Here is a 23,512-nt window from a genome sequence, read left to right on the forward strand (position 1 = left end):
AAAGCTTCTCCAATGCTACTAAGACACATTGGTCAATTTACAAGCATCACAGTACATGATTCTTGACTGTACAAATTGATTCAATTGGTAATGATAGACTTTTTTTTTTATTTTTACAAAACGTCGTGTATTTGATGTGAAAACTGTATTAGTACTGAGTCACCTATAAAAGTCCTTATAAGCAATTTATAGTTTTGGGAATATATTCTGACTCGTAAGGGTAATCGAAACTAAACCAACATAAACCTTTTTTTTTTTTACCCAAAGGAAAAAAAAAGGTGCTACATGATTCTTTAACACGTAATTGTGGATGGTAAGAATTAGTTCTCATTAAATTAAAAGTGGTAAAATAGAAGTCAAATACTTGTGGGTTGTGAAAAAGTGAAGCTTGTTTGATTTTATCTTTTCTTACCTGTAGAATTGAACAAATGGATTCCATTGATCTGGTCTTTAGAGAGTCCTAGGGTGAGTGCAAGCAACTACACAAGACCCCGTCTTTCCTAACCATTTGATTTGGGCAAGTTGGAAAAGTTTTCTTGTCTACTCTTCTAATAGCTAGCTCAAGGTGTATGCCCCTTCTCTTGTGTAATTTCATACCATCAAAGCTAATAAAAGTTCATAATTTAGAGGGAAAAAGGAAAAAATGTTTGCAATCTAGATATACAAGCATCAAGCTATTTTCTTCTTGATGCTTTGGTGATAAATGACGATCACTAATCACAACCAAATAACGAAAAAGCAAATAAAAAAAGTCTACATAGTTTATTCTATCAAAGCAAAAGGAAATAACAAATCAACTGTATTAGGGCATAAGTGCTTTTTTAGCACGGCATGAGCAAAATACTTCTTTTTCGTGAAACTCGTGCTTAATTTAAAGATGATTTGACAAAAATAAAAAATAAAAAATCAGGGGACAAGTCAAAAATGGCTACTTGTCATTGCTACCAAAAAGTCCACGGAGTTTCCAGCTACCATCCAAGAAGGCCACAATCTATGCCAGTGAATTTCCCTTAGTCATGAAAAAAATCCAGGGATGGTTATGGTTATGGTTATGCATGCATGCTTCGATCGTAAGCAATATTATTATGTTTTCTTGACCTCATTCCGCGTACAACTTTCGGGGTTTGGATCAATTAGTCTTTGAACTGGAGGAGATTTCGTGGCAAGAACTAACCAATCATGTTCGTTTAACTTGACGTTCATCTTGCTCAATTCTAAAGATAAAAAATAAACGAAAGGCTATTGAGTGACCAACTACGTGAATTAATAAAGATATTGAGTCGCTCCACTCACACGCAATTGATTTTGAAACGGAACTCTGAATCTTTTAACAGATGGAACGATTTAAAATTCTTAATCGGAATGTCAATTAAATTTGGAAAAGACAAACCAGTCATTTCTCAACAGTCAATCGGAACACCGATTAAAATTCTTAACAACTGGCCAAGATTCATCTTTTTTGGGGTAAAATTAATGGAAATCAAACCAGTCGATTAGCACAATGATTTGGACAACTTAAGTAAATTAATGAATGGCCGGTGAATGATGTCGACTCCTTGAAATCTGCAAGTGTTTGAAACCCCAGATAAGTCGATCTCCAGAAAGTTCAGATCCTTTTAGGAAAAAAACGTAGTTAATGAATCAGCTCAAATGGTTGAAAGTTGAAATTCTTTGTCTGGGGGAAATGGATTGAACAACTGACAATTGGAAACCACATTTAAGTCAAGATTAACTAATTAATACAAGAATTTGTAGCAACGCAGCATCAACAACCTTATCCTTTTGATTTTTTTTTTTAATTGATGCTGTCTTTCTCTCTCTCTCTCTGGTAAATACCACAATGCTACTTGTCAGTTTTTGAATTATCGATCCCAAATTTTCCATCAAAAATAATTAGCTGCAAATGTTTCACCCTTTTTTTTTTAAATAATTGCAATAATAATTAAGACCAGGTCTAAACAATATATCTTTTTGTCATTTACATAACTGACAAAAAGGGAAAAAAAAAAAGAGAGGAGGAGAGACCAATGTCAACCTCATCATTTCTCAGCATCTGCAAATGTCATTACCAAATAAATTATAGCAAATTAACAATATACCTCTCTCAAGTCTTAATCTGCTCTGAACCAATAGATTCTTAGATTGAAGCTATCACAAGGTCAAAGTTTGAAGATTATGATGGAGGAAACAAAAAACCAAAACTTCAATAATTCAAAGAATAATTCCCACCACCACTAATTCATTCTTTATCTGGTGACAATAATTAATCATATCCTCATAAACTTAATTAGATTTCTAACAGTTACATTCTGTCCAACCTTCATTACTTAATACCCAATTTTCATTTAATTTTCTGGAATGAAAAAAAAAATTTAAAGTGTAACGAATCATACGTGAGTAAATGTACTGACGGCTTCATATGTTGCCTTGTGGACGAATAGCACAGCTCATATTATTCTCTCCTTGTCTGAAAAAGACTGATTAAGACTAGATTTTTTTTAAAAAAAAAAAATTGCATGCTTGCTTACTTAATACAAATTTGATGTTTTTCTTTTTGTCAAAATTGACACCTTCTTTCTACAATACTAAAAGTTGCTCCGTTTTTTATTCTTCAACTAAAAATTTCAATGATAATTTAAAAGAAAAAAAAAAGCAGCGAAGACAAAGTGATTACAGTGCAGAACAGCAAAGATGGTCTGTGTTAAGGAATCGAGATGGAAATAAATAAAAAGAAAATGGAGTGCCCACAAACCGGAATTGTCTCCTCCTTCCACAACTGGAGTGTGTTGAATGTGTCTCTGTCGTTGATAATAAAAACCAGCAATTAGGTTTGGCAAATTCAGTTCTTTCAGTCAAAAAGAAAAATGAATGTTTTTCTGTGCATTGTTCTAAACTTTAAGTGCGAGTTAACTACGTGTTTCTAGTCATCTCTTCTCCTTCCTCGTCATCTCTTCTCCTTTCTCGCTTCTTAAAACTCATCTTTTATATATACTTTTATGTTTTAGGAAAATATTTATTTTGATCTGATCCCGTAAGCCAACATGTTTTAAATATTTATACTTTTCTAAGAAAAGTATAAATAGCAATAAAAATGGTACAATAAAGTAAAGGACAATCTATAAGATCAAGTTTACTTGAGTATCTGTCTATGATGCATGTGCCTATGTCCAATCATTACTTCATTGGCACTTGTTGTCCGAGTATATAAACATATGAAACTACGTTTTACTTCTGAGCAGGACTTGGAATATTATGGCAATCAATCAAGTTTCAGAAGGAAAGGAAGAATGAACAATCTTATTTTTTTACACATTAGCAAATTAGAAAAGAGAATTATTACCTTCAATCTTACAATTTATCCCACCAAAAAGGTATTAAGTAGAGAAAGTTTATAATAAAACTTAAAGACAAATTAATGAAAGACATAAGGTATAAGAGCAGTTAAACATGTTGGATACTTCTAAAGAATCAAGTAAAGGGAGATCAATTGTTTATAATGTGGGTAAAAGTAGAAGAAAAGAAAGTTCCTTTAGAAACCCTTTACCCCACCTTAAAAGACCTAATATATCCTAGTTGTAATAATATACAGCAGCCAAAAAATCCTGTTTTCTTTTGTTCTTTATAGCTAGTATTTTGTTTTGCCATTTCTTTTTCTGCTCTTTCTGAGTATAACTTATTTCTCTGTTGATCCCTGCAAAATGATGCATTCGGTTCCTTCAACAGAAAGATATCCAAAAATGTTTCTAACCAACAATTTCTGCATAAAGTATTTTCAACGTAACCTGTGAGAGTATTCTCAAGGTTTGGTGCTCTATAGCTAGCTAGCACTGGGGTCCAGTTTCATTCATGCATAATTGTAGTTGGTTATTCTTTTTTAGTCAATGTCGATCAAAATTGTTAAGCCAACCATTAATCATCATTATTCATGCTCCTTTATTCTTTTGATATCTCATTTTTTCAAATAATATGTCGCGTGCATCATAAACACATTTTTCAACTCACCTTTTTATCTCATATAGATTAAATCACAAAAAATGTTATAGTAATTATTCCAAATAATATTTCAAAAAATCTTCTATCCAAACAAACCTGTTCTTTACACTCCTCTTATGTTGTTTGCACTCCTATTACCTCATTTGCATCTTGATTAGACTATATTACTCCTGTTCTAATTTTTTCTCCTACCTTATCTTGTATTCACATGCAAGAAAGTTGGGCACAATTGTCGTACGTGTCCAAAAGGTAAAAAAAAATTTAACTTTTGCTTCTTTTTTTTTAATTTATTTTTTATATTCTTGTTTCAATTTCAATTCTACAGATTTTGATGAGCACAATTAAGGTTCCATTGCATCATCTGGATACTAGATGCTGTTGTGCTTTTGTTGAAATATACTAGAAAGTTTCACTCCCTGTATAGTGGATATATGAGTTATTTTTAGTTGACTTTTTGACGTATTAGTGTTTTATTTATGAGACATTATAGTTATACTCAGTTTTTGATCGTCTTTGAAGTTTAGGATTTTTTTATGTATTTTTTTGGGTTTGAAGTTTGGAATCTGTTCATATTATATTGCTAGATTGATCTTTGGCATCATATAATTTCGGGAAGTTTTGTAAAAAAATACATAATACATATTAGTGACAATTTTAAATTAGCCATTATATTGTGTAATGGAATAATTAATTGGTTTTAAAATGTAAGAAAAAATCTAGTAAAGTTAACTCATAGGAAAGGCCAAGAAATTAGGAGCGGGGTAACATTGTCTCGTCAAAAATAAAACGAATCAACTAATCTCCCAATATTGACTTTATCATTGCAAACAATGACTACAAAACTTATATATTGACTTTAATTATGACCCGGCCGGTAAGACAACTCTGGGCAATTGCCATCCTTCAAAGTTTAATAATTAACATCCTCGACGAAATATTTCTTTGTTTTTATCTCCCCCTCTTTTTTTTTCTTCTTTTTGGGTGGGGTTTCGGACTTTCGGCTTGGCTTTGGCTGTTTCAAATTTTCAACGTTCTAACCTTGAAAATGACATCAGATTGTGATGTATGACTTCATTTATCCACACATAATTTTTGTCTTTGCTGTTAAAGATAAATAGTGCCCGTTTTCTTTGACCGCAAACCAATCTTGAATAAGGAGAAAATGTAGTGAATTTACAAATACCGAAACGAAGAAAAAAGAATATTGAGGAAGAAATAATTTGAAACTATATAAATAATTGCAAGGTTTTCCAAAACTGTAAGTTAATTCCTTTTTTCAACAAAGGATAGTATACATTATGACACGGGGGAAATTAGGAAATGGTTAATTAAGCAAGCTTTCATTGTGACCGCACATTTCTTGAAGGTTTTAATGTGGATATTTATACTACTTTTTAAGGATAGTGAAAATATAAGATGAAAAAGTACTGATTTAGTTTCAACTTAAAAGTTATAAAACAGTCGATTTTGGGAAATTGGGGAATACTAGCAGAAATATACCTTATGTAATGCCCACAATGAAATTTGGTAACCAGCGGATTGCAATTATAAACTAATGATATGGAGAACATTTGTAGGCAAAATAATTTGGTGTAATTAATAGAATTAAAGAACATTTATTACAATTCATATATTTACATATTATTTGGCTTTCTACAGGTGAAAACTTTTTTGAGTTTGGATATGATGTCACGGTAATAAAGGTCACGTTTCAAAGTCACGAAATTACATAGGCTCGACTCCTCACACTATCAGTTACCAATTTGGTCAACATGTATGGAAGGACTTTTTATACACACACTTGTTGATTTTAATGTATTTCATGTTTTGGTGTGTGTCATGTAATTGTGAGCATCTATTGGAACACCTTAACTTAATTTTTTTATTAACGCATTTTTTTGTTTGATAGCTTTCTTGGTTTATGCTACAATATATTTGAATTGTATCATAGTCATATTAAGTATACCGTTCTTAATAAAAGGCATAAGTTTAAAGATAAGATGTTATTTTGGCTTTTTCAAGAAGCCTCGTAAAATTGCATATTATATGAGAATAATGAAGCGTTGAAAGTTGAAGTTGTAGATTTATTCAAAGCTTTTTACAAAAAATCAAGCACGGTCCTGAATGGTTGAAAATAATTCTGCAGCATGTTGTCGATAAATTGCTAAGTTAAATTGATATGGAAAAAGAATGGACAATAAAAGCTGACATTCATATGTTTATTGAACATATAAGAAGAACAACGTTTCTTGCAGAATAAATTTAAAAGAAAGGTCTAAGTTCTACCGGTTGGTGCATCAGAGAAGATGTAGAACTTATTGTACCAAGGGAATAGTTTTTCGACTCCATGTTTGTTGAAGATTAGGATAGTATAGCAGGACTTTGATTTAGGGATAAATACTAAAGCGTCGTCAAATTGTAGTTGATGCGCAAACTTAAATGTGTTCCAATTATTTGTAAACTATCTCTGACGCATTCCAAGAGTGACTGTCTTGTTTCCAGTTCTCAGGGTGATCAGAGGAGTTTTGTCACCATGCATGAAGAAGAATACAAACTTGGGCACTTTCTGTTGTTCATCGACAAAAAAAAAAATTATTAGTGGGAAAGAAAATAATGAATGATAAAATAAAACAGGATATAGCCAGAGCTCACAAAATTATGCTAGTTTTGCTGAGTGAAGATGTCATAGAATGATAGCCCATCAGAGATGTCTTGAATGAAATTCGGTTTCATTGCTGATGCTACTTTCTGGCACAGCATTCTTTGTTCTGTATTTCATACACAAAAAAGTTAAGTGTACGAAGGTGAGAAATAAAACAAGAAATATGGTTATTTTTTTAAGTGTTTAAGCATGAGAAAACAAACTTTTTAGGATAATATACGAAAAATGGAGAAAAAAAATAGCTAATAAGCGTTTGATCAAAGGAGAAGAACAAAGATGAATGAACTATTAAAGATAATGCTTCAATTCCAATAAAAAAAAAAAGCAAGTACCTTTTGCCGCAGCAAGAAAAATAAGCAGCAGCTCGTAGTCAGCAAAACTTGAAGGAAATTAAGAGGGCCATGCAAAAATGGATAATAGGAAAATGTCATTGTCAGATAGGAATAAATACAAAAAATAAAGAATGACAATAAATGCCACTAAACTGTAAAGCGTAGAAACAATAGCAGTAAATAAATGAATATGACCAAGAAAGCACACGAAGCATACAAGCGCGGGAGAAAAAACAGGAGAAAAGAGTCTCTAACAAAAGCAAAAGCAATGTTTCAGCAGGAAAGCTGAAAAAAAAAAAACAGAGGCAGCAAAAAAATTGGGCAAAATGAAAGTGAAAAATCGAACTTCAAACAATAAGAGACAACAATGCAATGAGAATGAAAAATGATAGAACAAAGAGAATCATAAAACAAAAAAAATGCAAAAGGAATATTAATAATAGTGACAGGTAAAAAAAAAGCAGTAAACATGGGAAGTAGAAGAATATGAAAAACAAAATAATGGAAGGGGAAAAAATATAAAGACTATTACAAAAACAGGGGGAGGGAAAATAGAGCATCACTTACAATAGATGTAATAGCAGACAACAGAAAACACCAATAACAGTGAATGAAGAAAGACGCACAACGAAACAGAGGGAAGGAAAAGCTCGAGGAAGAAGAAGCGGAAGCAATACATAAAATGAAGCAAAACAAGAAAAGCAAGCTGAAATGCAAGGGAAAGAAATTTACATGATTACCTGTCTTCTATTCGGTGCATGAAAACCCGGGAAAGCATGTTTAAAGATGTGCAAATCTTGCATGGAGACGCCAACATTTAATGAATTGCAGATTGTGTAGGGTGAGAGGTGAATCCACCGACTAATAGAAAGAATGGGCAAGGCGGCTGCTTATTTTGTATAGCAGGGGGATTAGAAGATGGGCGGTGCAGGGGCATGATGATGACGAAGGAGCAAAAGACAGCAACCCACTTAAAATGTCATTTCCAACACACGAGCCACGTAAGTTCCGCATGAGAAGGACGAAAGACCAGCAAACAATTGAAGTACCATTCCCACTTTATATATAAAGTTCTTTAGTATACAATACTTCCAAAGTTAATTAGAAATATATGAGTTAACTACTGTTAAACAGGAAGTCAATTTGATTAAAAAAAGAAGAAGAAGAAGGGAACTAGGGGATATTTTAAATATAGTATTGTTATATCAAGCGAAACATCAACACGAGATTCCATTAAAAAACGAGTGGTATGAGCTCTAGAATTAACTTCATCTGTGGAAGAAGGAAAAAATAGAGGATGATTATAAAATGAGACATCTTTCTCTTTATCTTTATCACTTAATTCGTTTAGTCATAATCGTATTTTATACCTTTTTTCCTTTTAAATATAGCAGTTAAACATTGCTAGCAGAAATTACCAAGAAACAAACATGTCAACTGTAAGAGGGGCAAGCAGATTTGAGTACGTTTTCCTTGTAAGTTGTCCCGTGTTTTTGAGTACCTATAACAAGTTTCTGATGGTCCCAAAAAAGTGAAAAAACACCAAATCAAAACCAAAATAATCATGGTGGCTTTTCATCTTTCGTGATTCCAATTGGAGGCAAACATGTTAGCAGAGTTGACACGGTCTCTTTTAACTTCCCTTACCTATAAAACAGGATAGATTAAGTTATAAAATGTTGTCAATTACGAGTTACGGAGAAAAAAAATGTTAACAGAGTTGACGGTGATGGCATGGACCCATCCCTTACAGGGCCGACGGGATCGATCCTTTTTTTTTTTCATCAAATTGCAGATCCCATTTTAAGTGATGTACACTTGATCTTTGCAAGTCAAAGTACCATGATATGTTGCCAAGGGATGAACTCTTTCTTCTTTTTAATCATTCGTGGACATGAACTCAAATTCTATTTTTTGCCTTTTTTTTTTTGACCAAAGAGAGAAATTTGTATTTCATTTAATCATTTACCAAGCATTGTTGTTGCCCAAACAAGGTAAAGTCATTTGTTGGGAGATTTCAAGGGCACTAAATCATTAGACGTATTGAATAGAGCCTTGATTGGTCAACAGGAACTCATGATAAAACTCAAAGATTTCCTATTTTGCTTCCCTATTTAAAAATGCTGTGAGAAATTTTACCTACTCTTAGCCCAATCATTGTGGCCCATCACTCCATTTTTGGGGAACGCCGGTTGCGCTAGTCTTGGTCGATTGTATTTCTTAAATTGTCTAGCCCAAACCTTCAGTGCCAGGGCCTTCAGTTTACTCTAAGATCCTTTGGGCTCCCCTAGCTTGGCCCATCCGGATGACCATTTCGCACTAGATTATTCATATTCATTTTCGTGCTCTACATTTTTAACTTCAGATTTCTAGCTAGAGTTGTAAATGACCTGATCTTCCTTGAACAACTGATGTTCAGCTCTTTATTATAGCATATTGGTTGGTTTTGACCCGGTCATTTAAGAAAGTTAAAAAATGAAATCTAACAAATCTACTAATTATATTAGTACGTTTCTTTGTCATTATTTGATATTTACTTCAAAAGTGACAAAATATTCTTACAAGCACAAGTTGGAATTGATCAAGGACGTAAACGTTGTATTTTTGTCAAAAAATTATCCCAAATAATCTCCTATCCAAACTCACACGTTGAATACAAGTAAACATCCTATAGAATACAAGAAAACATCCTAGTTTGTTGCAAAAAGGAAATTCAAGATAGGAAGCATTGATCTCCCGGTGAAATGTAAGCTTATGTCTATCCATTTCTAAAGATCTCTTAAGGATTTCTTTAATAAAACCACCATGGGGAAGATCTTAACACTTTGAAAGGAGGATCCAAAAATTATGGAAAAGAGGAAGTGAAGTAAACAAAAACTATTTCAGAACTTCTTGGAAAAGATAACAAAGCATATATATGTCTGGCAAAGGATTCAAGGGAGATAAAATTGGCCTTCTTTGGGTATTTCAGAATATGTTGGTCTGCCTTCCAAGCAACTGAGAACCTTTGTTTCATGAACGTCTGCCTATAGCTAGTTGGTTGTCATTTAGGCATTGAACTAATCTACTGGTTCCGGATGTGGAAATTGACTAATGCGTACTTAATTTTGCTTCAAGCTTCAACCCCAGGTAAAAGATATACTCGTGAAAGAAATAACTCTTGTTTCATCACTCGTGCAATTACTAAACATGGTCTTATGGTTTTGAGATGGATCAAGAAACTTCAACTAATGCCAAATTAAAGACCATGCTAAATCGTCTTTGGCAAGTTTAAAGATACCAGTGAGGGAGGAGGGGGCATTGCCACCCAAGTTTAAAAAAAAAAATTAGGTTTTCTCCCTCAAAAGATTGAAGATCTTTAATTAAAAGGATTCTTTGTAATTCAAGACTTTTGCCCCGCCTGTGTTTTAAACACGACTATTGAGACCCTAATTAATCTCAAAGTAGCTAGTTATCTAGAGAAGAACATACCCCAAACAAGTATATATGTACTAGTACTAATATTCCACAGCCAGGTTGCATTCAAGATTTGAATCAGCTAACTTTTGATGCGCAAGGGTGCCACAACTAGCAGGAAACAACTTCGTCTTATCTGTTCTCTTCTCGAGATGGGCTGTCCCTTCGAATGTTATACTATACCCTTTTCTCCACTCTTCCCACAGTCTCCTGATCACACAAAATAATTCTTCCCACTATTCTCACCTTTCACTCATTCGAGGTCACCGCCTGCAAATTGACCAAGCCCATGTCGATGAATAATCAAGCAGTTCTGCAGTTGGGATGTCTTTTTTTTTTTTTTTTGACTCTTCCCTTTTATTCATTAAGTCAACAAAAAAAAATTGATTTTTGATTCCATGAATCAAGGAGTTGGGATGTCGTTTTTTTACTGCTCCCTTTAAGTACTATTTGTCTTGTACTTGGAATGGAACTTCTTGCCCATACTTCCATCATCTGAGGTAAGAAAGCATGGACTATGTACCATGTACCTTGTTTGCAACTGTTGTAAAAGATTTGGAACTCATAGGCATATCAGTTTGGATATAGAGTTGGTCTACTGGTTGATGACGCTCAACCAATTAAATGTCCAAACAAACTTCTTCGTCTCGTTTCTCCATCAACCAACAGTTCACCAATTGACTTTTTGTCCCTTTAGAGTCTTTACTGTCTCATGTTTAATAGGGAACATTGTATTCATCCTTGTTTTCAGTAGTTTGGATAGTGAATATCAATTTTTCAACGCAATATAAAGACAGAATTAAATTTTGTGAACCTCATCTATATTGTTGAAAATGATGCACACCAAATAATCCGGGTTATAAAATTTTTTTTGGGCTAATCTTGACCATTACCATTAATTGTCCTTGCCCCTAATTCCAATTTTTGTACCACACAGATATCTGCAGCTAGAAATTATGAGAGTACATGCAAAGAAATCCCTTTGTGGATACAAAAAAAAAAAAAAAGGAATGTATGTGAAGTCGTGCCTTTTGTATATGGTAGCCCTGGCATACACGATAACTGATAACACGAACAATTTGTTTTTCTCTTTGAGAGTCAAAATTTGTGACAGACATTATTAAAAGAGGCAAAATTTTTAGCAAGAAAGAGTGCATCTTATGGCGCATTTATGAAGGTTGCTGTGCTAGGAAACTTCGAACAAATAGCTTCTTCAGTTTCAGGTTTTCAGCCATGAAATCAATAATAATTATACGTAACAGAATCAGAGTCAGCATATGTAGCCAAGTTGGTGACGCTCTTTCCCCCAGCCGCCCCTTTTTCTGTGGTAGGCAGAAGATGTAAATTTTAGCTTCAACAGCTATTATTGCTCATAAATAAGGTCAGAGACCAGGAATGAATTGAAAATTCATCAAATTGATTTTTTGGCTGTCTCTTTTAAAATTTCCATCATTCTTATTCCACAAGACTTCTTTGGTCGTTTGAGGGAAAAATACCAGTTTTCATCCCTAAATTTTAAGTCATAGACACATTTCGTCTTCAAACTTTTTGACATAATACATTTAGTATCTGAACTATCAATTTTTAACCAGTTTTATCCTTAAATGGGAAACTAATTAGTAATTTGAAAGGAAATTGGACACCTGATGAATTTGAACCCCTTGACTGAAAAGCCTTGCATGACTTAAAATTAGCAAAATAGGACAACTATTTTTACTCTCCCAACTCCAATTTCCATTCAAATTGGTTAATTTCTTGCTTGAGGATGAAATTGGTCAAAAATTGATAGTTCAAATACTAAATATGTTATACCAGAAAGTTTAAGAGCGAAATGTGTCCATGACCCAAAGTTTAGGGATGAAAATTGGCATTTTCCCGTCGTTTGAGTGCATCACACCTGGACGTAACGTAAAGGTTATAAAAGAAAATGGGGGAAAAAGGGATTACCAACAACTTTGCATTCGATGAAATGCTCAAAATTGAACTGCAAAATAGTTGGTTTCATAGTGAAATCGATTATCATTTCCCTGATTAAATACAGACAAAAATGAGGGTTGAAAGTCTAATCCCAATTTAATGAAAAAGGGGTCATCAGCAACTTTGCATTCTATGAAATGTTCAAATTTGACCTGCAAAATAGTTGGTTTCGTAGTGAAATAGATTATGATCATTTCCCTAATTGAATACTGACAAAAAAGAGGGTTGAAGGGCTAATCCCAATTTAATGAAAAAATGGGGTCATCAACAACTTTGCATTCTATGAAATGCTCAAATTTGAATTGCAAAATAGTTGGTTTCGTAGTGAAATCGATTATCATTGCCCTGGTTAAACACAGACAAAAATGAGAGTTGAAGGTCTAATCCCAATTTAATTACTTGCAATGATCATTTCCATGATTAAATATAGACCAAAAAGAGGGTTGAAGGTCTAATCCCAATTTAATTACTTGCAATGCCGTTGTTCCTATTTTTCAATTAGCTATGACTATAAGCATCATTTAAAACACAAAGTTTCGATAACCCTCTTTTGGTTTCTAAAATAATTGTTTTAGCCGTCATTTTCTACTTCAATGCCAATATTTATGAGTGCAAATACAATGGCAACAGACTTAGACGGGATACAGACATACATACAGTTTTGGATTCCCACCCATTTAACTTAAATGGCCCATACTATCGGTCGGTGCAGCCAGTGGAAAACAGCAGCGCAGCTCAATCATGTGCCCCCTCTTCGCCTAAAAATATATTTTGCTCACATAAATCGAATTCTTATCAAGGTGGCGCCAACAGGAAATCTGAAATCCTGTATACCAGAGTAGAAATCAATTAATGAGAACAAACAAAAGCTGTATCTCGGCATTAATAGCAAACATACTTGCACCCTTTCCGAAACTTAACAGAATACATAGAAGATTGCAAACTAGCAGAAAGGCGGTTAATAATTGACCAAGGATCTGTTTGATAACATTAAAAAGTGCTGAAACTGAACTTTTTCAGACATTCAGATGTTTTGAGTGTTTGATAAATGAAAATCCATCTATTGAATTTGTTAAGCAATGCGGAAGTTGTGTGTATTTTTTTCAGCACAAGAATCCTAACTGAATACTTAATTCTGATAAGAATTAATAGAATTACTTCAACTATCTTATATTATCTACCAAATCTACCATTGTTTGTTAATTATGTTCAAAATTCTTGTTTAATTAAACAACTTGATATTCTCTATCTAAGGGTTTTCTATTTCTCTTTCCTCCATTTTTAATGACTTTTACATCTTCTCCATACTCCTCATATGATATATTTCATCTTTTATATTAATTTGATTTAAAAATAAATATTTTCATTTTCATGTCTAATAATTTTAAGCTAATTAAATTATAGGTTCTATTTCTTTTTTGGATGTAAAGATATAAGGGCAAAATTATCAAATTTAACTTATTAACCATTCAGTTATAAATGTTTATCAAACAACATAATTAGGCTTAACATTAAAATTCAAACATTTATATATTTCTTTTCAGTGCTTAAAATTCAGCAAATTAATTGTTTCAGTATTCAGATTTCAGAATTCAGACTTCAAAATTCAGATTCAGTTTTATCAAATGGAACCTAAATTTTATATATACTAAAAATATTTATGCTATCGTCGTTAAATTTATGACATATATGCAAAAATTGGAGTTCAAATTCAAGTTTTATAATTGTCATTCTTTGAAAACTCAATCTGTGTATATGTTCAATATAGGAAAAATTAATTTTTAATAATTTATGATCTTTAAAGAAATGCAAGAAAAGAAAATTGCCAGCACATTACCATTTAGGGACCAATATTTCAAAAGCCCAGAGCCCTTTTGCGTGAAAAAAAACTGGTTCTTGCATATGGCCATGCATGCTAAATTGAGTACAATAAAGAGTATTTAGCAAAAGAAAATGAAACATCGATTTCCTATTCGCTCTCATCTCACCCTTCCCAAAACCACAGCTCGTGCGGCATTATCCTATAATGGATTGTTTTCTCACAAGACCAGTTTAGTAAAGATCAAACTGCAGTATGGTACATGAATTTTGCTGTTCATATTTAGTCCCACGTCTTAATTTTGTGAATATATATGTGCAAGTGGAGAATCAAGTGGAAGGTTTTCTCCTACCCTTCTGATTACTTGTGCTTTGGCATTTTATATTGGGCCTCAAAAGTCACCCCACAAATCAGAAGTGGTGAATTGGCTGGCAGTCATCAAACACCTTTGACACTTGCTAGTTTCAATTTTCAACCATGAATCTTTCCTTTCAAGAACAGAATTCAGAAACTAAGAAGAAAATTTGCATTAAATTTAAACAACATATATATGTTCTGCTCACAATATTTTATACTCTCCAGCACGTTGATTCTCAGAATTGGCTAGCTGTTATGTTTTAATGCCAACTACATCCTTAACAGCCTTAAATGCTTCCCCAACCCTTTTCTCCAAAAAGCAAAAATAACCAAATAAATTAATTTAAATAAAAGCATCCCACAATTCCTTATTAGTATAAGTATACAACCAATCTCTCTTCACATGCACTCACAACCAGCAAACTTCAGGCTTCCACAACCCTATCCGCCACCGTCCACCACCAACACTGCCACCGCCCCCTCCTGCGTTCTGGGAGAAACAGCAAATATACATCCGTAAAATTTCCAAACATGATATCTTTGAAGCAAATTAAACTTCTCCAATTCTCATTTTTATGTCTCTTATCACTGACACTCCTGCTCCACATCACCTTATCCTACATCCCATTCGTAGCCGTCGTCCTCCGTCTCCTCTTAACTCACCTCCACCTCTCCATATTTCTCTCCATTTGCATGCTCCTCTCGATCTTCTGCGGGCTCAAAACCCGCCCAAGCCCCGTCTTTCTCATAAACTACGCGTGCTTTAAGCCGCCACCCCACCGGAAGTGCCTGTACGGGGTAGCTGAATCCTTTTTACTTCGAAACCAACATTTCACCCAAGAAACCATTGAATTCATGCGTAAAATCTACCTTAAATCCGGCCTAGGTGACGAAACCTACGCACCCCCCTTCATTTTCGAGGAAGATACTACTCCCACGCTAAAATGCGCCATCCAAGAAGCTCAAGAAGGAATTTTTTCTTCCATAGATGCACTTTTGTCTAAAACCCTAATCGACCCTCTATCCATTGACATCGTTATTGTTACATGCGGTAGCTTTTCACATTCGCCTTCGCTTTCTTCTCTTATTGTAAACCATTATAACCTCAAACCGGACGTGAAAACTTACAATCTGAGTGGAATGGGATGCGGTTCTGGGGTTTTATCCATTGACTGTGCAGCTAGGGTTTTACGTGCCAGTGGAAAAGTCCAACATGCCCTTGTGGTGATCACCGAAAGCACAACTCTAAACTGGTACTCCGGTGACAATCGTTCCATGCTTGTTACAAACTGCATCTTTCGCGTCGGATGCACCGCCGCAATGTTGACGAATGACCGGAGTCGCCGCTCAGTTGCCAAGATGGAACTTGTTGACATGCTCCGAACTCACCACGGAGCCGATGACCGGTCGTACCGGGCTGCATTTCAGGAGGAGGATGATAAAGGGTATACCGGAGTTGCACTTACAAAGGATTTGGTAAGAGTGGCTGGGGTGAATTTGAGGGAGCATCTTACTATTCTTGCACCGCGAGTTTTGCCACTGAGTCAACTCGTTCTTTACGCGTACTCGGTGGCCATGGCAGCATTGTCCCGTGGTGAGTCCAAACCAACTGTGCCTGATTTTACAGCAGCATTTGAGCATATGTGTATTCATACTGGGGGTAAAGCTGTAATTGAACAAGTGGCGAGGGTTTTGAGATTGAGAGGGGAGGTAACTGAGCCAGCTCGGATGAGTTTGAACCGGTTTGGTAACACGTCTAGCAGTCTTGTGTTTTATGAATTGGCTTATTTTGAAGCAAAAAAGAGAGTTAAAAAGGGGGACAAAATGTGGATGATTGCATTCGGGACTGGATTCAAGATTGGTAGCTTGGTTTGGAAGTGGTTGCAAAATTCAGCTCAAGAAAATGATAATCCATGGAATGACTGCATACAGCGTTACCCTTTGGATGCTTGGTAGATTTGACCATTTATTTCTTCATAATTCAGCTCGAGAAAATGCTTTTTTTTTTTTTACTTTTTTGGGTGAGGGTGGAGGACATATATTTTGGTCAAAGATAGACTGATAGATGGATTGCTCTATTACCAAAGTTGCATTGGAAGTGTTGCCATGGATTGGAAATTTATCCTTAATTCGACAGATCAAATAAGGGTATCTCTGAAGCCAATTCCTTTTTGGGATTGCAGAATTCCATCGCCACCAACAGTGATCTGATCATTTAATTGCAGCAGAGAGGCCCAATGAAAGAGTTTGGCTCCTAAGGGTAATGGAAGAGATTTTATTGCTTTACTTGAAAAGAGTTTCTTTTGGAGGAAAATATAAAAAATAGTGGAAAAACCGCAACAGTATAAGTTTCATTTTTTTTTTCTCCTTACTGAAGGATGTCAAGCATTTTGTATTGCATATACAGATCTCACATTCAATTGAGAGTATTTTTATTTTCATTGCGTGAGAGGTGTACCATTTTTCAATCATTTAAATATATGAATATGTAAGTAGTGCATGAGAAAACCTTGGATCATCTATTTTATTATACATTTTGGACTTCTTCTCAACTAGGTTTACATTCGAACAATTCTGCACAAATTTTTCCACATCATAAAGAGCCTCGAAGAGATAGATTTTGAGCGGCTACTGACTAAACGCATTGAAAGTGGAATGGCAGCTCAATCAAGGAAGGGCTTATATATAGAACATCAGGAAAGTTGTTCGATCATGTAACAAGCTACAAACGTTGATCAACATGTTTTTGAAAATGATCCAGAGAAAAAATTGAAAATCAGTAGTGGCAGAAACAGATTTCAAGCCTAACTTGTGTTTTATTGTCAAAGATAGTGACATAATCGGAGTAGCAACCCCGGAACCAATAATAATCTTGTGTAAAGTTATGAATACAATAAGAAATTTATTCGATCAACTCAAGGAATCATGAACAAATAAACAATTAAACTCAAAGTACTTACTGCATATATTCGCGGTGACCCGTCCATTCTTGTGCGCCAAAATATAAGGTGAAGTTGACGCAGAAAACACACATTTAGATATAAGGTGAAGTTTTCAACACCATTAGAAGAGTACGTACATTTGTGCAATAATGTTATAAAGTTAATTTTAATGAAATTGTATTCTAATATTTTTCCAGGCTACCAAACTGCCGTTTGTGTCTCAGCCTTTACACTTATCAATAAGCATTTGACATTTTCTAATCCAATTTATAACTGTAACTAAAGTATGTATTGTCAACCACATAATTTTTTAAGTTTGTCAAGTGAGTAGGCAATAGTGCGGCAATTGCTTCGAAGGAGGGATCAGAACAGGGTGTGGATTGCCTTCAATCATAGATTTGATTGCAATGAAAAGCTAATGATTTTGTTAGGTGCCATTTAAAATTGATGGATGAGATCAATCTAAGATAGTACAAAATTTGTTATGCTAATTAATTGTTGCATGTTATTAGTGTTTACATTTTCTTCCGTAAATTGAACTCATGACTGTAGAAGCCTTGGCTCCTGTCATAATAAATGCTGTCTCAAATTATAAGCACAGAGGTTCCCTCCTTGTCATACTACACGCTTACATGGTTATGCCTATCTTGTCTAGTAATGGTGATTGAAACCGAATCTACTGAAATTTTTTTAAAAACATTTACATGGCTATGATTTCTTTGTATTCAAGAGGCGGAAAATGATTCATTTTGTTCCAAAAAAACGTCTCCATAGAAGTCAAAGTGTATGTAATTTCCCATTTAAATCTGCTACCGGTCTTTCTATAGATGCATGCATCAATATACACGTGCATTGTGGCCTGGTCGTGGAACAGCAGGAACCTTAAGTCAGCGACACCATGAGAAAACAATCCTGCTTCTCAACTGATAATCTTAGGCCCTTTGATGCTGCGTCTCTACTTCGTCAAAGGAGGCAAAAGTAGATGGCTATCAAGCCGGTTAGACACCGCAGCATGGCCTCTAATTTTCATCCCACTAACTATCTCCTATCTCCATCGCCGCAAGAATCAAGGCCACAACACCAGCCTATTTTTTATCAATTATCTGGTTTTCACGAAGACCGCCATCATCGGCATCCTAACCCGTGTAGCGAATTAGTTGTGCGCCTCCGGGCTAGCCCACCTCCCCGTCTCAACCTCTTCTATCATCGTTTCTACGCAGCTTGCTTTCACTGCTATATTTGCTTTCCTTATTGTTAAGAATAAGTTCACAGCATCTTCTCTTGTTTTGTTGACCGTGGGGTTGGGTTGGTTGTTTTGCCAGAGGGCGAGTCAAATAGGTTGCATGTTTTAGGTTTCACGATGACTCTTGCAGCTGCAGCTGTGTATGAGCTGATTTTGGTAATGGTGGAGTCAATTTACTTGAAGGCTAAGCAATTTATTACGTACTATGCCTTTGGGGTGGCGCATTTGCCGGTCTCCACTGCTTCACTCGTTGCGGCATCACAACTGGCTTTCACTGCATTTTTTGCATTTCTTATTGTTAAGCAAAAGTTTACTCCGTATACCATGAATGCGGTCGTCTTGCTAACGGTGGAAATGGTGATTGTGGCCTTGCATGGAGGCAGCGACAGACCTAAGGGATAGAGCAAGAAGATGTATGTTTTAGGGTCTGTTTTGACATTGGCTTTCCAGTGCTGTAAACGGGTTGATTTTGCCGTTGACTGAACTGGCGCACAAGAAAGCGAAGCAGGCCATCTGCTACGCTTTGGTGATAATGGAGATTCAGATTGCGATTGGCTTTTTCCCCCCACCAACCTGCACCGTTGGCATGATCGTGAATAATGATTTTAAGGTCTCTTTCCTCCTCCATTTATCTTATGTGTACAAACTTAGCACAAGATCATTAGACAGAAAAGTTTACTACTATGTACTAATACTTGTTTTAAGATTTTCATATGAAATTTTTGAGACGTGATATATATATACAAGGTAAAAGATAGTTGAGAAATATGCATGCTACAAGGAAATTATTTCAAGAAAAATAGAACTCAAAATTGTTTCCCCATAAATGGCAATCAAAATGGGAATTATTAGATGAGGAGACGCTTTTGAACAACCTGTTCCTCAAATTATGATCATGAATTAGTGCAATTCTTTGAGAAATATTTCATTTAGGGATAAGGGTTGGTTTTTCACTTTTGATTAATTTTTGGGTAAAACATGTGGTACTTTTTGTTGTGAGGAAGACAGTACCTGCAGGTATATGTACAGGGAGGGCATCCACATTAAGGACACATTGTAGCCAAGCAATTTTGTTTCCTTATAAGATCTGATTACTAATTACCTGAACAAAAAATCTCTTATTACTTAATTAGGTGATATTGATTCGGAATAAATAAGCATAATATATGTCAATTTTGGTAGTTTTGGTCTTATTTCTGTATCCCAAATGCGGTTTATTGGAACATATGTGCCTGCTAATTTTGGTGAAATCGAATGCCATAAAATTACCAGCCCAAGTAACGAGAGTATAGATGAATAAACAGACATCTCTGCCCAACCGGTAACCTTTGAGAACTAAAACATATCGCAACTTCTTCTTTACTCTTCTGGATTTTCCTTGGACTTTGTCTATCTGATTAAGGTTTGTTAATTTGCCTGCTGGTGGTGAATTTCAGAGGACAGTGGTAAACCTACTATATATAACTGTTAGATTTTGGTGCTTGTGTGTCAAGTTCCTTCGAGGCTCCGCTTCTTTCTTCGCGGTTCTTTCACATCTCTCTTGTATATGAATCGTTTCAATTCCCTTTTCGTAGATGGTGTGCAGAATAATTTGACAGCTATTTGTATTCAGTTTCTGCTCTTTAAGTTGAGATCACTAGGATAAGCTTAGTCTTCATTCGATCAGCTTAGTTATGATGGAAAATGCATCTCTAGCAAGTGGAAAAGTATTTAAGTATTAGCCACTGACCAGAGATAATTAAGTATAAGCTCCTTCTTATATTGTAGTTGATTGCTATACAGTTGTGACCGAAAAAAAAAAATTCATATTAATTGAGACGTACATATGCATTTATTTCATCTTATTATCCAGATTTGGATGACCAAACACATCTGCAGAATGTGTTCTTCGAATTAAAGATCATGATTCATGAACTAGGGCTAATATTCTTTGAGAAATATTTAGTTTACGGGTATGGCGTTTTTTTTTTTCATATCATGTAATTTTTGACTGTGAGGCTAAACATTGATAAGTGAAGATGAAAATGCGTAGGAGTGAAATTGACGTTCAGCTCCTTGAACCCAATTTTACCTGCATAATTTCCCAAAATAATTTCCTTTTTCTTGATACATTACGAGGACTATGTTTTAAAACTTGAACCGGACCAGCCGATCGAATAGGGAACCGGCCAAGTGTCCGGTCCATGTTATTCTAAAAAACTCGTTCAAATTCGGTCAAAAACCGGGTTTGACCGAAAAACCGGAAGAATAGCTTTGTGTGCAAAGCTGCTTTTTTTTTTGGGAAAAGGTCAAAGCATTTTTAATGTTATGTTTTGACCCCTAAGTTGTTAAAAATTATTAATATACCTCAAGTATTTCATACTTTATAAATGTTGTCCTAAAGTTTGGTATTATTTCTCGATCAGGTCCATAATTTTAATTCTAAACTTGTTAATGTTCATTGAATAATATAAATTGCTACTTGATCATTCTAATTTCTTTATATTTTCTTATTAAATATATTTGAAACATCAAATATATATATGAATATATCTTTATTAATATTAACATGCTTTTAGGTATTTTACATACAATCTTTTAATTTTTAAATAATTTTTATTTACGACATCATTCGGTTCAATCCCGATCGAATTCATTGATCCTTGATCCCTGAGCTCGACTGAGTCAATATCTGGTCCGAGTCTGAAAACATAGTATGAGGATGCAGGGAAGCATCATGAGGAGTCGCATTGACAGTAATAAATGTATTAGCCTGTCATCTTTTATGAAGAAATAATGTATTACCTAATTTCTTCACGGGCTCGACTACTACAGCTTACCACACAATAGATTTTAATTGGAATGGAGATTTAAGGCTATTATTAATTAGATCTCTTGGCAGGTAAACCTAACTCATGGTACTTAAAAATGCTAAACAAATTGAAGTCCTAAAGATGCCTACATCATGATTCTTGTCAAATGATTAGAAGTTCAAGAACCTTTTGGTTATAGATATAATGGTGCGATGGCTGGAATTAAAGATGAAATTGAGCATTCATAGGTGGGTTGTTGTGTGTTCCCATCAATATTTGGAGTTAACAGTAAGCAAATGCCTGTTGACCCCTGATCTCCCTTGTATAAGTTGTTAGCTTTCATAATCATCACACAACATCAATCCATTTCTGATCCACACATTCATCCGAAAAATTAAAGACTCAAGTTTCATTTGGACCACATTTAATTAGTCCAGAATCAAGTTTGGTGATTACAATCTTTTGCAGCCCTTTCTTGATTCATTCAGAAACACGAAGCTTGGCGATAATCAAGTAGACGAAAATGGAAGCTCAACTCATTAGCAACCCTACGAGAAAATTACTGCTTATGGTAAGCATCATTTTACTAACCGTCGGGGCATGCGGCGGTCCGTTGATCATGCGTCTCTATTTCCTCCATGGAGGCAAAAGAATATGGTTAACAGGGTGGCTACAAACTGCAGCATGGCCTCTCATTCTCATCCCACTTGTAGCTTCGTATTGCAATCGTCGCAAGAAACACGAAGGAGGCTCCCACACCAAACTAGTCCTAATCGATCTTCGGACGCTCATATCAGGAGTAATCATCGGTTGCCTAGTCGGCTTATCCAATCACTTGTATTCCTTTGGCGTCGGGCACTTGCCCGTGTCAACCAACTCCCTCATCCTTGCGACTTCGCTAGTTTTCACCGCATTTTCAGCTTTCATTCTCGTCGGCCAAAAGTTTAATGCGTATACGGTAAACGCCATAGTGCTGTTGACACTGGGATCAGTGGTTTTGGCAATTCATGCTGGGAGTGAAAGACCAAAGGGTGAGAAAAATAAGATGTATATTCTGGGGTTCATTTTGACACTTGCAGCTGCAGCCTTGTCTGGGTTTCTTCTACCTTTGATTGAATTGACGTACATGAAGGCCAAGCAGGCAATCAGCTACACCTTGGTGATGGAGTTTCAGTTGGTGCTGTGCATTTCTGCCACGGTTTTCTCAACTGTCGGGATGCTAGTCAACAATGACTTCAAGGTCTGTTTCTCCCATACTTTTGCCTGGTAAATGTAGGAATACTCATTTCTTGGGTTTGCCTTTCTTCCTTGTACATGATCTTGGCGGACCAAATTAAGATTATCAAGCGTGTAATTATGCAGGAAATTTCCCAAGAGGCAAGAGAATATCAACTGGGAGAAACAAAATATTACTTGGTCCTAGTTTGGTGTGCCATTATTTGGCAATGTTTCACCGTGGGATTCACTGGAATAATCTTCTGCGCTTCATCTTTGTTGTCCGGAATCATGCTCGCCGCTTTACTTCCAATCACAGAAGTATTAGCCGTCATTTTCTACCATGAAAAGTTCCAAGCAGAGAAGGGCATCGCTCTTGCCCTCTCTCTTTGGGGTTTTATTTCGCACTTTTATGGTGTTATCAAGCATGGCAAGAAGCAGCAAATTCCAGAAGCAGAGATGCCTTCAGGCACTGCTCCCTGATTTTCGGGTTGGTGCTGTATTTCTCAAGAGTCTAATTATTAATTAATGTACAATAATACAAAATATATATTGTTATTGTCATTTAATGTACAAAATATATATTGTTATTACATAATTTACTTTGAGGACAATAAGGTGTCCATCTGAACATTCAATCGTCATCTGAACAATAAGGTTTTGTGGCGTAATTTGTTATTATATATTCATCCCTTTCAAGTAGATCTTTACATGAGAAGATCAG

The 23,512-nt window shown here is 35.2% G+C and overlaps 2 protein-coding genes across 2 annotated transcripts; both read left to right on the forward strand.

The window, feature by feature from the left end:
- Window positions 1–15,127: 15,127 nt before the first annotated feature.
- On the forward strand, window positions 15,128–16,552 carry LOC113750705 (3-ketoacyl-CoA synthase 11-like). The gene has a single exon (XM_027294653.1). It carries the CDS (start codon window positions 15,128–15,130, stop codon window positions 16,550–16,552), a length of 1,425 nt encoding a protein of 474 aa, XP_027150454.1.
- A 5,436-nt stretch (window positions 16,553–21,988) lies between these two features.
- Window positions 21,989–23,490, forward strand: LOC113749000 (purine permease 3-like). The gene is made up of 2 exons (XM_027292618.1): window positions 21,989–22,813; window positions 22,936–23,490. The coding sequence occupies exons 1-2, from the start codon at window positions 22,097–22,099 to the stop codon at window positions 23,269–23,271; spliced, it is 1,053 nt and encodes a 350-aa protein (XP_027148419.1). The 5' UTR covers window positions 21,989–22,096; the 3' UTR covers window positions 23,272–23,490.
- Window positions 23,491–23,512: the final 22 nt, after the last annotated feature.

Source organism: Coffea eugenioides, chromosome 10 (genome assembly GCF_003713205.1).
Source record: "Coffea eugenioides isolate CCC68of chromosome 10, Ceug_1.0, whole genome shotgun sequence".
NCBI lineage: Eukaryota > Viridiplantae > Streptophyta > Magnoliopsida > Gentianales > Rubiaceae > Coffea > Coffea eugenioides.